Raw genomic sequence first — 17,550 nt, forward strand, 5'->3', positions numbered from 1 at the left:
TTTTCCAGTGCTCTTAAATAAAGACACATTTACTGGAGAAGCAAAATGAATGAATGAAGCATTTACATAATATAAAGTCAGAGTTTTGTATTCTGAGAAACTGATCCAAATGAGTTTATGAGATAAAATCAGTTATCAATGTATATATATATATATATAATTGATTATATTTGCTATTATTTATATTACATTCAAAAACATTATTTTTCTTACTTTTTATATATATTTATATAAATATTTTTACATTTGACAAATGCAACAACAATTTGAGAATTAATTATTTTATTCAACAAACAAAAACTATGTTTTTCCTCAGTGTATTCATGTAAAAAATCTAGGAATGTGTAGATGAATATTCATCCACACTCACTAAACGAGAAGAAGCACGATTGCTGGACTGGACTTGAGTGCACTCAGTAGTACACATCTAGCTGGGTGTTTATGTGATCGTGTGCTGCAGATTCTGGTGGCCGTCGGTGTGGATGTATTTGGTAGACTGAAAGCCTCTTGTGTGCTCCATCTTTCCGTTCATGAGGACGGGATGAAGGATGGGGTTTTCCTCTGAATGCAGGAAGCTCCTGGTCATCTTGTGCTCCAGCTGCATGTGATTCTGTGGAGGCAGTCCCAGACACGCTCTGCAGATCCACACACAAACACATTCAACAAACAGAGCTGACAACAAGAAAGCTGCTAATCTGCTGCAGAGAGTTACTGAACATGATGCATTATTAATAACTAAATAAACTATATCAATCAGAATATCTCCTGAGTGAAGGTGTGTGACCTCATGACGTTCTCGATGCACGCCCGCTGGCGGGAGAAGGCGTTGACCACCGGCGCCCCCTGCGGGACGAGAGGCGCTTTACACAGGAAGCTGAGCAGCGACAGGACGCTGTGGAAACCCTGGAAAACCGGATCGTCCTGAGTGCGGAAGGAGATTCTCTGACACAGCTCTGTCAGGATCACCAGGTCCAGAATAATGGGACTGGCCAGAAGAGAGTCCTGGACACAAGCATCAGACTGGGACTTAAATATCATAATCAGTATTTCAACAGCCAGCAATCAATTTTCTATTCATTGGACATGCCTTTTGATTAACATTTAATTTAACCATTAAAATAAAATCCAGGACATTTTTATTTAAACTGTGGTTTTTTTTTATAAAGCCCTAAAAAAATTTAACTTAATAAACATGATTTTGGTTTCATGATTTTAATTAATTATAGACATGAATTTTGATTCTTTACATTAAAACAGAATCCAGAAACCAATTAATTGTTTTGTTTAACCTCTAGTAATTCTGTTCAATTGTGTAAACTTCATGATTTCAATTAATCAGAGAAGCTTTTTGACTGCGACTATATAATTTAACTATTAAAACAGAATCTAGAAAAAAATTAATTGCAAAAAAAAAAAAAAGTAATAAAAGAAATTAAAACAGGAAAGACAAATGAGTTTAAATAAAGCAAAATAAAATGGATTACATTATACAGAACCCTACCTTTTTTTTTTATATATAAATTATTGTTAAATTGTATGATTTCAATTAGCTACACATGCTTTTTGATTAACATTTAATTTAATCATTAAAACAAAATCCAGAAAAAATGGAATTAAAAGAACTATTTTTTTTATTATTCAATTTTTTTTTTTTTTTACACTGAAGGCAGAAAAATAGTTCAAAGGAAAACAATAACTTGGGGGAGGTGTTAATTAATTTCATAAAGCCCTAAAATTTTATAATATTTTTTTTTAATTAATTGTTGTTAAATGCATAGGTGTCATAATTTTATTTAATTAAAGACATGCTTTTTGATAATTAACATTAAGACAGAATCCAGAAAAATTCAAACTGGAATTAATTAAAAATACAACATTTCATAAGGGCCTAAAAATGTAATTTGTATTCAACCTTTAGTAAATTACTGTTCATTTATGTAACTTCATGATTTCGATTAATCTTTAAAGTCAATCATTGACTACCAACATAATTTAACCATAAAAAAATCTAGAAAATTATAAAAAGTAAAAAAAAAATTTTTCAAACAGTAAAAAATGTAATCCATAAAAATGAAAAGGTATTTTAGGAGGAGTTTGCTCTCACCTCACAGGTGTTGTGCAGAGCGATGGTGTTCGTTCCTCCCATCAAGATCTCAGACGTGTACTCATCCATCGCACGCTTGCTGTCGCCCACATAGGGCACATATTTAATAACCACCTGCGCAGAAACACACCCGGACGTTATTTATGCACTGCAGCAATCGTCAGTTTGCATTTACAAACTGCTCAAGAAAACTGTGTGTGTGTGTGTGTGTGTGTGTGTGTGTGTGTGTGTGTGTGTGTGTGTGTGTGTGTGTGTGTGTGTGTAAAACAGCGTCAGACTCACGCAGTGGTCAGGTTTCTCTCCGGCTCGGTACAGCACAGGGTGCGACTGCACCATGTCATCCACCACGTTACTCTTGGAGACTTCTTTAGAGAGAAACTGCTGCGGAGCCGACAGATTCAGACCGTCGTTGTTGCCCAGATGATTATAACTCACTATCGAAGTCGGCTGGAAAGGGGCATTTTATTTTTTAAGTAATATGCAATATAGAATATTCCACTTAATATAAAGTACATACTTTAAATAACACCATAATAATATAGAATTTATATTATAAAATATGGAATATTTTATGTAATAAAATAACAAGAAATATTTTATATTGCAGTATACTGATGTTTTTCCAGAATACTTTTCCTTTGGCACTTTTTATTAAAATATTGTACGAAAAATGAATTATTAAAAAAATAAAAAAATAATCAGTGAAATTATGTGCATAAGCTTAAAAATTTAATGTTTGTCAATCAAGAGGACAAAATACTTGTATATTCATGCAAAAAACAACAACAATTTGATTAAAATTGTACTGAATTAATAGTATTTAAAAGTAATGTGATAATTTACTGTAAAGAAAATTATGGTAAAATGTTACAAGCTTCCATTTTTTAACATTAGCAACAATATTAATAATTCTAAAGCATTAAAATACCCTAGTTCATGTTAATTTTAAATTTTACTAATAAATTGTTAAAATCAAATGCTGAATCTGTTATAATTTAATGGACCTGAACTAACATGAACTAACGATGAACAGTTATATTTTTAACAAAGATGAATAAAAAGACATTTAAACTAACCATGAAAACAGAATCCAGAAAAATTCTAACAGATAAAATGGAACCCAGAAAAATTTAAAATTGGAAAATATATAATGCTTAAAAATGTAAATGTAATTTTAATAATAAAAAAAAATAAAAAAATAAATTAAACTAAAATTGGGGGGAAATATAATGGATTTCATGGGATCCTGAAATTATAAAAAAAAAAAATGTATGTGTAAAAGTTGAAATGTTCTTTGTTTCATAATTATAAATTATATAAATTATATTTGCCATTTTATTGCTTAAAACAACATAATAGGACCCTAAAAATTAACACAGATATAATGAAACCCAGAAAAATTTGGATGGGAAACATATTTAATGCTTAAATTTCAAACGTAATTTTAATAAAAAAAAACGTAAACAGTAAATGGGAAAAAATAAAATGGTTTCATGGGATCCTGAATTTCCCCTTTAAGACAGAATCCAGAAAAATTCAAACGGGGAAAAAATGTGACGTGGAAAAGTAAAAATGCAAAAAACGGAATTAGAAAAAAAATGTTGTTCTTTGTTTGCTAATTTTAGTCAATGCATTAATCACTGTATGTTTATAGTTAAATGTTGCCTACATTCTATCTGCATTTTTAGTGCTTAAAACTAAATGACAGGACGCTTCCACACGTGTTCCTGTTTCAGAAGTGCACTGGTTCTCTCTCACCTTGATCCCGGCGCTGATCAGGAAGTCCACCAGCACAGACTTGAGTTTGGTCTGTCCAGATTTGAAGTCGTCTCCTCCGATGAAGACGCCGCGCTGGACGGCCAGATCCACGGCTCCGGGGACAAACGTGTTCTGTGGCGAGCCGTTAATGTAGGCACAGCCCTCCAGAAGACTGGCCACCGCAAACATGGTGGAGGGAGACACTTCCCCTCCCGTCTGAGACACACACCCCACCGAAACCATCAATACCAGCGATCCTGACCGGGTCTGATCCATGCATTACCACTACCACTACGCTCACCTGGATGCTGTGGAGCAGGTTCTCCGCCGTGTCGTTGACTCCAGGAATCACGTCACAGAATCGCTCGGTGTTCGCCGTCCACAGAACGATGACTTTATCCACGCCGCTCTTCTCTCGGAAATCACAGATATCTCTGCGGATCTGAGCCACCTAAAACAAGACAAGAAGATTAAAAACATCCTGATTTATATATTATATATACTTCACATCTGTGTCCCTGCAGTCATCAGTAGCACAGGGATACAATACATTGTCAAAATTATACATTTCTCTTTTATGCCAAAAATCATTAGGATATTAAGATCACCATACCCAGTACATTCATTTGGACATCTGTTTTAATAGAGAGTTTAATCCTTTGCCTTCACTGCCGCTTTTCAGAGCGCCCTTCACAATGCACACTTCCTAATTCTTCCTAGTTCGGAGTATGGAGCGTGAATCATTTGAACCAGTTTGGGAGTTCGGAGCAGCTTCGCGGATTATTTGAATCAGTTCGAGAAATCGTTTGCGAATCATTTGAGTCAGTTTGGGGATCACAAATCATTTGAATCAATTCGGGAGTTCGGAGCGGCTTCGTGGATCATTTGAATCAATTCGAGAATTTGGAGCGGGTTCGCGAATCATTGAGTCAGTTTGGGGATCACAAATCATTTAAATCAATTCGGGAGTTCGGAGCGGCTTCGTGGATCATTTGAATCAATTTGGAGAGTTCGTATAGGGTTCGCGAATCATTTGAGTCAGTTCGGGAGTTCAAAGCGGGTTCGCGAATCATTTGAATCAATTCGAGAGTTCGGAGCGGGTTCTCGAATCATTTGACTCAGTTTGGGAGTTCGGAGCGGGTTCTCGAATCATTTGAGTCAGTTTGGGAATTCAGAGCGGGTTCGCGAATCATTTGAATCAATTCGAAGCGGGTTCTCGAATCATTTGACTCAGTTTGGGAGTTCAGAGCGGGTTCGCGAATCATGAGTCAGTTTGGGGATCGCAAATCATTTAAATCAATTCGGGAGTTCTTATAGGGTTCGCAAATCATTTAAATAAGTTCGGGAGTTCAAAGTGGGTTCGCGAATCATTTGAGTCAGTTTGGGGATCGCGAATCATTTGAATCAGTTCGGGAGTTCGGAGCAGGTTCGTGAATCATTTGAGTCAGTTTGGAAGTTTGAATGCAGTAATGCAGTAACTCTTTCTAAGGGTATTTTTTCAAAATCCTTTTGCACATTTTATTTATGTTCAGTTGTTCTTTCTATCTCAAGCAAATCCACAAACTAATAAAAGGTTTAATTATTAAGGTTGCCTGTTGACTGCTGTATATAAAAGCCCTTCAATATAGTTGTTGTTACCTCAGGGGATGAGGCGAATCATAAAAAAAAAAAACAGAAAATATTTTTTTTTGGCTATAATAGAGTACCGGCACCTCTTTTGGGCCACTTAAAGCACTGACCATACCGTAAATATATCAAAACTTAATTTTTGATTAGTAATTTGCACAACTATATGTATGTAAAATAATACCTATTAAAAAAATTCAGCAACTTATCAATGCAAGGAGATGCTTAAGCTTCACAATCTGATGTTCATCAATCAAAAGGTCAAAGTAAATAGTTTATGAGTGCAGAACCTTTTAATGTTAATTTGATGATAATTTGTCTTAACATATGTAATAGAGATAGAAGGTTCCATTAACATGAACAAACAATGAAAAATAATTAAATTAAATATATTTTAGTAATTTAGTTAAACTGTCCATGCAAAGTACTTTCAAATGTTGTGTGCATGTATGCAAGTATCCAAAAAGGAAGAAAATGCAATGCAACTTCATGATTCAGGCTGAAAAAAATTAAAATTTTAATGAAAACAAATAAATTGGCATTGCATTGTAAATCTTAATACACAGTGCTCACCTGCTCTGCTTTGCTTCCTCTGATGAGGTTGTCCGCCCGTTGCTCCTGGTTAGCTGCAATGAATTCTGGGATGTAGACGGAGGGTCTGGGTTTGAGCTGGCTCATGTGTGGGCGGAGCTTCTCCTGCAGACTCCAGTCCAGAACCTGAGCGCGCTCCATGGCTCTGCCGAGGTCCAGAGACGAGATATCCCAGCCTGCGCAGACATCACAGCTTCAGTCATTACTGCACAGCCACTAACAGAGCGTCAGATCCATGAGAGATGATGCTTTTACCATCAAACACGATGTCATTGGGATGCACCATCGGCAGCAGATCTCTGAAGGGAACGTAGACCTCTCCATCCGGACCGGACCCCAGACACACCGTAGACGACTGGAGCAAAGAGCCGTAGTAATTGGCTGTCTGAAAGAAGATGATGCAAACATTCTCAGAACGTTCTGGCAAGGTTCTCTGGACATTAATAGTAACATTCATTCAATGTTTTCTGGTCTTTGTCCATTTTTTTCAAATGTTAAAACTATACATTGTTATGTTGTTTTTTAAACATTTTAGATGGATGTTTCATGTTTTTTTTTTTTTAATGTTACTATGTTTCAGAACGTTCAAAAGTAACACTCCCATGATGTTTGCAAAGTGATACAATGGAATGTTTTATTGATGTGTGTATGTTAAACAAGGATATAAGACAGTTTTAAGACCAAAAACAAACGTTTTTAAATAAAAAAAACATTCAAAAATATCTTTTGGTAACATTAGCAAAACGTTCTGGGAAAAAAATTCTTTTGCTGGGTTATTTCAATGGGCCTCACTTATAATGCACAGGTCTAAAAGAATGGATGGGCTGAAATCATATATATTAAAATGATAAAAATCATGTTTTTCACTGGTTAGGCAAAATGGAAAAATATGCTAAATAAAAAACTAAATAAATAAATAAATGCAGAGCTATTTTTATATACTCATGCATAATCATGCAAAATAAATTAGCTTTTTTGTGCATTTACAAATATTAAACAATACATCTACATTTATACAATAGAAAATTAATACTACATAATAATATATATTTTTTTTATAAAAACATAACAATTAATATGCATAATCGTATTTCTTAGATTATTTTATATGCATTTAGTGTTTTATTATTAATATGTATTATTGATAGTAGCTATTTAGAAATTTTCCTGCTTAATTCTAAGACTGTATTATTTTTTTGTACTGTATTTAGTCGCTACTTTACGTCTAATTTAATTAGTCTGATGTTTTTATGCATTTAAAATATGTGTATTATACAGTAGGTTTATTTTATTGCATTACATTACAATAAATGTTGACGTTTGATTTTAAGGACATTTACACTGTATTTTGTGTTCCTGTGTCTCAGTGGTAGAACATTGCATTAGCAGCGCAAAAGGTTGTGGGTTCAATTCCCAGGGAACACACAGACAGATAAAAATAATGCATAGCCTGAAAGCCACATTAGAAAGTGTCTGCTGAATGCATAAATGTGAATTTGGGTCACTATGCAATGAGCTTACAAAACATTTTCAAAAGCTGTACCTTCAGACCGGTCTTGGTTCTCCAGGTCAGACCCAGTTTATTGGCCAGAACCGCAGCTGTGACCGTGGTCCCGTTATTCCCACCCCATCCCACCAGCATCACACCCAGCCTGGGCACCTTCCTCTCGGTGCGGAAGGTGAACTCTGTGCTGGACGGCGTCACCTTATTAACATAAAACATGCTAAACACTTGTTTACCAGTACAGTTGCATCATACTCAACTACACAGAGGAAGAAAACGCAATGCAACTTTCTGATTCAGACTCTGAAATAAAAAGTTGCATAGTCTTCAGCAATGCACAAAGCAGAAATGCATGAGTGTAAAGGTTGAGAGACTCACAGTGAACGCGTCTCCATCTCTGCGCACAGAGGCAGTGTGGTAACAGTACCGTGACTCGATGTGTTTCTCAGTGTATTTCACATCTGCACTGTTGATGCAAACTTTCTCAGGCATGATGACCAACCTGCAACAACAGGAGAGACGATGCTAACTAATTCAAGAAACATTTGTGACCCTAAAACCAGTCATCAGTGTCACAGGTATATTGGTAGCAATAGACAACAATACATTGCATGAGTCACAATTAGACATTTTTATTTTATGTCAAAAATCATTAGGATATTAAATAAAGATCATGTTCCATGAAGATATTTTGTACATTTCCTGTCGTAAATATATCAAAACTTAATTTGTGTTCAGTAATATGCATTGCTAACAACTTCATTTGAACAACTTTTAAGATGATTTTCTTAATATTTCGATTTTTTTTTTGTCCTCCCAACATACCATACATCAATAGAAATATTATTTATTCAGCTTTTAGGTGCATGCATAAATTTCAATTTCATAAAATTGTCCCTTATGACTGGTTTTGTGATCCAGGGTCACATTTGTGCAATATGCATTAATGAAATACAGCCTATTGCATTTAAAATATTATTAAATAAAAGCCTACTATAAGACAATAGGTAGACTACAACAAAATATAAATGCACCAGACATACCATTAACGATATTCTCCGAGCCGAGGGAAATGATAAGGGTTTCAAGAGTAAGACTTTGAATTAAAAGACTGAGAGTTATCTCAAACGTAAAGCACCTCCTCCCGCGGTTTCGGTTCCGTCTGCCGGTGCGTCGCGCGCGCTCTCGCTTTTATCCGCTGGAGGCGGTGTTTCCGACGCATTCTCGATTTTTCCAAAAAAAAAAAAGCTGAGCGACTCCGTGCGTGCAGTGAACCGATATCAGAGAACAATCTGAACTCTACTGTAGATGCACGGACTGGATGAAACCAATCACATTTCATTTAATGCTGCACAGATGCAACAAGAAATCCAGTTTCTTAATCAGAACGCTTTGTGTAAGTTTAACCCCTTTAAATTAAAAAAATAAATATTTGAATTCAATATTTTTTTTTACTAATGTTTAATATTTTTTACATTAATAATTAATAATGAAAAAGTAAACAATTTATTTAGAACAAACATTAATTTCTCAGCAGAATTTGAAATCCTTGAATTTTGATATTAGGCTATTCTTATAATATTAAACATTTAATAGTATTTAATGCATTTATGTATTTTATTTTATTTTATTTATTGCATAGTAGAAAATACAAGCAGATATTAATTATGAGAGGACATATCCTAATATTCTAAGCAAGTCTGAGGAAAACATTAAAACAGTAAATTCTCAGCAACATTTCTTTGTATAGGGCAGAGTTTGCAAATAAATAAATACATTCATTTCCAAACAGCATTTGTAATCCAATGGCAGAATTCCAGTGCATTGTTTCTCATGTCTTTATCACATGATATCTGGCCGTCCAGCCCTAGACAGGAATCGTGTGAAGGATCAGGCATGTAAACACATTTCAACACAGCTACGAGAAATGTTGTGACTTCGAGACAGTGTTAGTGAAGGACGGTCAGACGCTTCTAGAAACTCAAGCAGTGGAAAAATACTGACAGTGTTGAGAAAGTCCCTTCCACTTCCACTCATATGATGAACTGCTTTTGTTTCTGTAATCATATGTTAACAGTACTGTGTTATTAAAGATGCATGCAGAGCGAGAGTTAGAGCTCAAGACATGCACTATATTACCTCACGTACATGCATATACTTTTTGTGCATAAGTTGCGACAAAACGATCCGATTCACAAATGTCTTTTTTTTTTTAATCTAGTTTTTAGCAATTATAGACTAGAATCTTTTACTTTGCATCAGCAACTGATTCAGCAAACAAATCCAGACGTTCATTCAATAAACAGTGATAATGTGGAGGTGAAAATGTACCAATTTGCAATGTTTTGTGATGTTTTTATCAGACTCTCATTCTGACGGCACCCATCCACTGCAGAGCATCCATTGATGAGACACTGATGCAATGCTACATTTCTACAAACCTGATGAAGAAACACACTCATCTTATGTTTGGATGGTAGAGTAATTCTACATTTTTGGCTGAACTATTCCCTTAAATTATTTGAAAATGTCTATGACCGCTGACCAATAAAGAACGGTATTCTTCAGTGTGAGTGACTGAAGTTCAGTCTGATATGTGTGTTCATCCACACACACACACACACACACACACACATTCATCTGTTCGTTGGGTTTCTCTCTTCACTTCAGCAGCGGCTCCAGATCAAGGTGCAGCTCGTTTCGGAGGATCGTCTCAGCCAAATCTGCAGGTACATTACATTATAATTAATTTAATAAACTATTACATATAAAATATCTTTACTTTAAAAATTAAACAGTGCATATTATAGTAAATACATGCAATTATGGACACACAATGTGCTAAAAAGTAGCAACGATTCTCAAGGACAGTAAAGATTTAAACTAATGTGCAACGTGGATGAGAATGTGTACAAACTATATATTTGCATGTTGTGCATGTTCAATCAAACTAACAAAGATACTGAAGATTGGAAGTGATCATAAACTCAAATCTGTCCGTTCCGGAGCGTCAGAAGCCACTTTCAAGCCCTGTCCTGTTTTAAAATAGAGCGCACACCTATAGAGATGAAGGCATTTCAAAGCTGCGGTCGGATGCTTTTGTTGTGCAGCCCTTCAACATTTCAGCCAGAGATCATTTAACCCTTTCAACACACTGCTGCTTTCATACGTGTTTCCATTTGTGTCTGATGAGCAGAAAAATGTTTCATATGCGCTGGGATAATAACAAATATAGTCAAATTAAACATTATTTTTACAACGTAAGCAAATTGAAATATATGGAAGGCCATTTCCACCAGATAAGATTTTTGTTTTTGTTGTTGTAGTTTTTTTGCCGTAGTAAAAAAAAAAAAAACATCTAAATGATGATATATTCAAGTATGAGATAAAAAGAAAATTATTGCATATTAAGTCATAAATATTACAAGAAATCAAATGTCAACATTAAGTCATAATTTGTCATAATAAAGTCCTAACTGACTTAGTATGACATTTTTATCTCAATTATGAGATAAAAGGTTGAAATGATTACATATCACATAAGTTTTACTTTCTTATAATTATGAATTTTACTCATAATTATGAATTTATCACAATTTTGACATTTTTATCATAATGTATTTTTATTTCAGTTTTTTTTTACAATCGACATCCTCATAATTTCATATTTTTGTCAATTATTACTTATTTTTGACACCTTTTCATAATTTTGACATTTCACTCTAATCATTTTCACTTTTATGTGATAAGTATTACAATGTGTCATAAGCTTGACCTTTGATTTTTTACTCTAATATTTACTTTTTACTCTCATGATCTCAAATCAGAGATGTAAATTCAGAAAAAAAGGTCAGAATTACGGCAAAATTGCAATTATCTCAATTTCAACTTTATAAATCTCATAATACGGACTTTATACTCACTTCTTATGTCAGTTATACAATTTTTGTCAGAATTTTGACTTTTTAATATACATTTTTATTTATCTCAAAGATCTGAGTTCGTCACAATTTAGACATTGTTCCTCAAACATTTTTTTTAAGTTTTATGTCAATTATGACATTGTTATCTCATTTTTGACATAATTTTGATATTTTCTCATAATCACGATTTAGCTTTTTACTATAATTTACGATTTACATAATTTTTGTCAATTATATAAAATGTTACATTTTTTGACGTTTTGTCATAATATCGACATTTTAATATAAAAATTACTGTAATCTAATAATTCTGACTTTATCATTCTCATATTATTCACCTGTCTCAAATATGACATTATGAGATTTTCAGTTTCCCCCTTTGAACTCTATAAATATCATATTTTGACTTTATCTCATAATTAAAACTTTTTTCCCCCTTTTTTCAGTTAATGTTTTTTTTATGTGTTTTACATCATAATACATCACCTCTCATAATTGAAATGTTTTATGTCTTAATCTAAGCTGAAGTTGAGCTCGGTCATGACAGAGTCACCTGATTCCCCGCCGGATGGCAGTCCGCTCATCAGCGCCGCTCGGCTGGGAAAACTGCGCTTGGTTCGTCTCCTGGTGGAGGGAGGAGCGCAGGTCAACGAGAGGAACCAGCGAGGAGAGACGCCTCTGCTGGCCGCCTGCCGAGCTCTGCGGGGCGATCAGTCTGGATCCAGCATGCTCAGACTCATCCAGTATCTCCTTCACCACCAGGCCGACCCCAGTGTCCAGGACAAGACGGGCCGCACGGCTCTGATGTACGCCTGTATGGAGCGGGCCGGGCCGGGTGTGGCGTCGGCTCTGACCGCGGCGGGCGCAGATCCCAGCACGGAGGACTACGCCGGAGGCTCGGCGCTCGTTTACGCCATCAACGCCCACGATCAGGACACACTCACAGTGCTGCTGGACGCCTGCAAAGCCCAGGGACGAGACATCATCATTATATCCACCGATCTGAGCTGCGACCCGCATGTCCCTCCGTCGCCCGACAGCTCGCCCGTCTCCTGCATGTCGCCCTCGGACATCGAGCTCAAGACCAGCTCTCCCAACTCTGAAGGCGAGAACATTTTTAACTTTCGAGGAGGCGGTGAGGTTTCTCCCGAACTTTCGAGGAGCGAGACTCGCGGTCGGCAGCGTTTGCGCTCGGAGCCGTGGCTGGGCGTCGAAAACCTGGGCAATCTCAGCCAGCGCTGCGAGAAAAACACAGAAGAGGAGGAGAACCAAGAGCACGGGCTTTATCTTCCCACCGGTGAGTTACTCAAATAGATTTCTTCTTTGGGTCACATCAAGTGTAGCTACTGCAAGTGGTCACTAAATGCATCCTCGGTTTCACAGACTAAACGTCCAAAATGCATATTTGAGTCATCTCAACTAAAAAATATCTTGCTCTGACATTTCTTGAAATATGTCAGTGACATCTGTAGCATTTCCTTCTAAAGCATTTTTATAAAAGCTGCTTAAATGTCTTAATTTGTGTTCCTGTAGCTCAAGTGGTAGAGCATTGTGTTATCAAGCGCAAGGTTGTGGGTTCGAGTCCCCGGGAACACATGATAGGTAAAAATTGATAGCCTGAATGCACAGCAAGTCGCTTTGGATAAAAGCATCTTCTTAATGCATGAATTAAAATTTTAAAGTGAAATTTAATGTTAATTGAACTACGACCTAATCCTGGTTTAAAATAAGCCCTGTCTGTGAAACCGGGCAAGAATGTTAAAAGTGTGCACTTTTTTTAACCTTGGAGGCTATTGCTCACAAAGTGGCATTCGGTACTGAGTTTGTTCCACGTTAACCCTTCCCGTTTCCTTAAAACAGATTTGAAGTTTAAATCAGAGCAGCTCCAGAGCAGAAGAAACACACTTCCAGATCTTCTTCAGCCGCCGGTCCTTAAACTCACTCCGTCCAGATCCGACACTCACTTGCACCGGGATCCGTGCGCTCCGAGGTTCCCCTCCATCTACAGGAGCAGTTCTCTGCTGCTGGCTCCTCCTGACGCGCTTCACGAGCTCCACACGGCGAACAGAAAGAAGACGAGAGAGCAGATGAGAGATCACGGTGGATTCTTGCCTCCTCTTCCTGGTGTTTCTGTGAGGAACGTGTGCAGAGATCCGACCCCAGCCCCGGCTCCTTTCCGACGGGAAGCTCACGGTACGAGGAAGGAAAGCTCGGAGATGCTCTCCTGTTGTGAAATGTCTTCTAATAAAACCGAGACTATTACATTATACCAGTCAAAGGTTTTCCAACAGTAAGATGTTTGTATGGTTTTAAAGAAGTCTCTTCTGTTCACCAAGCCTGCATTTATTTATTTGTACAACAAAACAGTAAAATTGTAAATATTTTTGCTATTTAAAATAACTATTTTCTGTTTAATTTAATTTTAAAACGTAATTTTTGTCCCCGTTTTCAAAGCTACATTTTTAGCATCATTACTCCAGTCACACGATCCTTCAGAAATCATTCTAATATTCTGATTAAGAAACATTTATTAGGGGTTCAAGCACGCAGTGCTGAAACCCTATTGTATTTGTTAGGATTTTTATTAGGGGTTCAAGCACGTAGTGCTGAAACCCTATTGTATCTGTTAGGATTTTTAGGGGTTCAAGCACGCAGTGCTGAAACCCTATTGTAATTGTTAGGATTTTTAGGGGTTCAAGCACGCAGTGCTGAAACCCTATTGTATCTGTTAGGATTTTTATTATTATTATTATTATTATTCTCCACTCAAACTGATCGTGCAGCCCAAACCGTAAGGCCTAGAGAGCTGAAACTTGGTCAGATGGTAGAAGTCCGGCCTTCTTGTCAGATCCAAAGGCTCACCCCAATCGGCCTAAAGGGGGCGCTACAGTGATCAAAAATGCGTTAGTGCTAATAACTCCTAAACCGCTTATCATAGAGCCAAAAATTTTACATTTCCGGAATCCGTGGGTCATGCGAAATTAAAAACGGTCACTCTGATTTTGGGTCTAGGAGGCCTCGTTTTTTCGCAAATTTGACGTATGTCCAAAACCTACTTTTGCGAACTAGTCCTAGGTTTTTCGCCCAATCTGAACCAAACCACTGCAGAAATGTTCTCTGGCCAGGGAATATCAATAATTATCAAAAAAAAGTTGAAATTTCGACTCGCTGTCGTAATGGGATGCCAAAACGTTCGAAAGTCGAGGAGCAATTTTACGCAACAGGCTATAACTCGTGAAAGAAATAAGATATCTTAACCAAACTTGCTACACATTTGTAAGACCTAAAACTTTGGTCAAATAAAAAAAATTGCACACCTCTGCCACTTGGGGGCGCTATAAAAAGAAAAAACACATAAATGGCTATAACTAGGCTACCGTTGGCTCGATCGACCTAAAAATTGGTATGCAGTGTCTTTGATTGAAGGGGCACAAGTACCTATGAGGACATTTGCATATCTCAAAAAACATGGCCGCCATTGGCCAAACAAATTTAAGCACCTATTTGAAAGGGTTAACGGATGTTGATCGGAACGAAACTCACTGGGTGCGTTCGACTCATGAACCTTAAGGTCTGTAAGAATTTTGAAAGAAATCGTCCACTAGTTGGCGCTAACGAGTTTATTGGCTCTGTAATCACGTGGTGTTTCACTTATCAACACAATATGCATATCATTTGATAGATCTCCTCATAATGCACAACTTTGCCTCAAGAACCATTGCTGTCAATCAAATCGTTCAAATGTTATTCACAAATATGTTAAAAACCTACTTTTACGAACTAGTCCTAGGTTTTGTGTCCGATCGGAACCAAACCACTGCAGTAATATTCTGTGTACTCTCTAGATCAATAATTATCAAAAAAATGTTGAATTTTGTCCTTTGGTTAGCTGTAAAGGGGTAATTTAGTAAAAGGGGTGTGGCCAAACATACCCCAAAGCCTATAAAACCTAAACGAAAACTCAAAACTTTATGAAACTTTGTGGAATCATGTATCAGGTGACTCTTAACAAGCATGCAAAGTTTCATGGAGATCGGATCATAGGTGGCGCTATAACAGTTGAAAAAGCCTCAAAAACACACATTTTCAATAGAAAATGATCACAATTTGTAGGACATGTTCATACATTCACACAAACACTAGATCTTCATATCATATGATAGATCTCCTCTTTGTGAACAACTTTGCCTCAAGGAGCGAAGATGTCAATCAAATCGTTCAATTGTTATTCACAAATATGTTAAAAACTTACTTTTGCGAACTAGTCCCAGATTTTTTACCCGATCGAAACCAAACCACTGCAGTAATTTTCTCTGGACTCTCTAGATCAATAATTATCAAAAAAATGTTGAATTTTGTCCTTTGGTTAGCTTTAACTGGCTAAATTAGAAAAGGGGCGTGACCAAAATACCCAAAAGCATATAAAACCTAAACGAAAACTCAAAACTTTATGAAACTCGGTGAAATCCTGTAACAGATGACTCTTAACAAGCATGCAAAGTTTCATGGAGATCAGGCCATAGGTGGCGCTATAACAGTAGAAAAGGTTTTAAAACACAAGATTTATATGGTAAATGGCCACAAATTGTTTGAAAATGCTCATATATTCACTCAAAAACACTAAATCTTCATATCATATGATAGATCTCCTCATTCTGAACAACTTTGCCTCTGGGACCAATGTTGTCAATAAAGCTGTTAATTAAATATTCAAGATTATTTTAAAAAGTTACTTTGGCATACTTGTGATACGGTTTAAGATGAAAATCAATAAAACCACTGAAGTACAATTCTCTAGACTCTGAAGGTCAATAATTATCAAAAACATGTTGAACAATTGCATTTGGACAACTATAAACCAGTCATTTTATAATATGTTATTTGCATAGTGTACACAAAGGACTATTAATACAAACAGAAAGCCCACAAATTATCAAAACTGTGTAAAATAATGCATGATTTCATTCTAAACAAGCATGCAAAATTTAAGAGAGATTGGGCAAAAAAACACTAAGAGTTATAAAGGATTAACACATTGATGTATGAGAAATTGCCATCTATAACCACTAGATGGCAGCGGAAAACCACTAATGGGCTCATTCAGCTAACTTAAACAGTACAGTTGAAAGGATGTATGAATTAATGGCTAAACAATAAAAAAAACACTCTTACAACATTTCAAATCTCATTGAGTTAAAGTTTTCCATTTTGTTCATTCAGACATATCAGTTTTTAAAATTTTGCCACATTATGATTACAGTGAAACCTGAAAATGACATCTAAAATCTTAAAAACGAGTTTAATCATTTAATTTCAGTGTGTTTGTCTGTCTGTTAGCCTATTCTCCATTTTGGATGTGTTTAACGGTCATCCATACGTCCAGGTTGGCTCTGACCACCTAAGATGCCTTAAATGCTTGAACCCCGTAAATGCTGCTTGCAGCTTTAATTAGGGGTTCAAGCACGCAGTGCTGAAACCCTATTGTAATTGTTAGGATTTTTATTATTATTATTATTATTATTATTCTTCTGCCCTAGAACTGAACGTGCAGCCCAAACCGTAAGGCCTAGAGAGCTGAAATTTGGACAGATCGTAGAGCTCAATTTGGGGAGAACTTATCAAAGTCTCAGCCCAATCGGCCTAACGGGGGCGCTACAGCGCAAAAAGCAAAAATTTTGGACATTTTTGGCCGTAAATCGTATACCGTAAGCCGTAGACTCAAAAACATGGCATTCTTGCAATCCTTGGGTTAGCCCGAACAAAAGTGTACGGCGCCTTTTTGGGGTCTACGACGCACCGTTTTCTCGCAAAATCGAGCTATATCCGAAACCTACTTTTGCGAACTAGTCCTAGGATTTTCAACCAATCAGAACCAAACCACTTCAGAAATATTCCCTGGACACTCAATATCAATAATTATCAAAAAAAAGTTGAAATTTCAATTCTTACGCGAAACAGTACGCCAAAAAGCGTCTATGCTAACGTTAGCCAAATGCTATTTTGACTATAACTCTTGAACGGAATGAGATATCTTCACCAAACTC

The 17,550-nt window shown here is 36.4% G+C and overlaps 2 protein-coding genes across 4 annotated transcripts; one reads left to right on the forward strand and one right to left on the reverse strand.

The window, feature by feature from the left end:
• Positions 1–261: 261 nt before the first annotated feature.
• On the reverse strand, positions 262–8,787 carry LOC127950931 (inositol-3-phosphate synthase 1-A-like). 2 transcript variants are annotated; one of them, XM_052548364.1, is made up of 11 exons: positions 8,627–8,787; positions 7,962–8,085; positions 7,623–7,784; positions 6,335–6,464; positions 6,062–6,255; positions 4,164–4,313; positions 3,863–4,078; positions 2,387–2,551; positions 2,105–2,218; positions 785–1,002; positions 262–635 (listed from the first exon to the last, which is right to left on the reverse strand). In XM_052548364.1, the coding sequence occupies exons 2-11, from the start codon at positions 8,073–8,075 to the stop codon at positions 440–442; spliced, it is 1,659 nt and encodes a 552-aa protein (XP_052404324.1). In that variant the 5' UTR covers positions 8,076–8,085; positions 8,627–8,787; the 3' UTR covers positions 262–439. The 2 variants fall into 2 exon arrangements, with proteins under 2 accessions (XP_052404324.1, XP_052404325.1); XM_052548365.1 differs by lacking the exon at positions 8,627–8,787 and having other exon boundaries at positions 7,962–8,545.
• Positions 8,788–8,835: 48 nt separating this feature from the next.
• Positions 8,836–14,033, forward strand: LOC127950938 (ankyrin repeat domain-containing protein 34B). 2 transcript variants are annotated; one of them, XM_052548373.1, is made up of 5 exons: positions 8,836–8,979; positions 9,947–10,059; positions 10,254–10,312; positions 12,029–12,803; positions 13,367–14,033. In XM_052548373.1, exons 4-5 carry the CDS (start codon positions 12,047–12,049, stop codon positions 13,798–13,800), a joined length of 1,191 nt encoding a protein of 396 aa, XP_052404333.1. In that variant the 5' UTR covers positions 8,836–8,979; positions 9,947–10,059; positions 10,254–10,312; positions 12,029–12,046; the 3' UTR covers positions 13,801–14,033. The 2 variants fall into 2 exon arrangements, with proteins under 2 accessions (XP_052404333.1, XP_052404332.1); XM_052548372.1 differs by lacking the exons at positions 8,836–8,979; positions 9,947–10,059 and having other exon boundaries at positions 10,162–10,312.
• Positions 14,034–17,550: the final 3,517 nt, after the last annotated feature.

The sequence above is a fragment of the Carassius gibelio genome, chromosome B2 (assembly GCF_023724105.1).
Source record: "Carassius gibelio isolate Cgi1373 ecotype wild population from Czech Republic chromosome B2, carGib1.2-hapl.c, whole genome shotgun sequence".
In the NCBI taxonomy this organism is placed as follows: Eukaryota; Metazoa; Chordata; class Actinopteri; order Cypriniformes; family Cyprinidae; genus Carassius; species Carassius gibelio.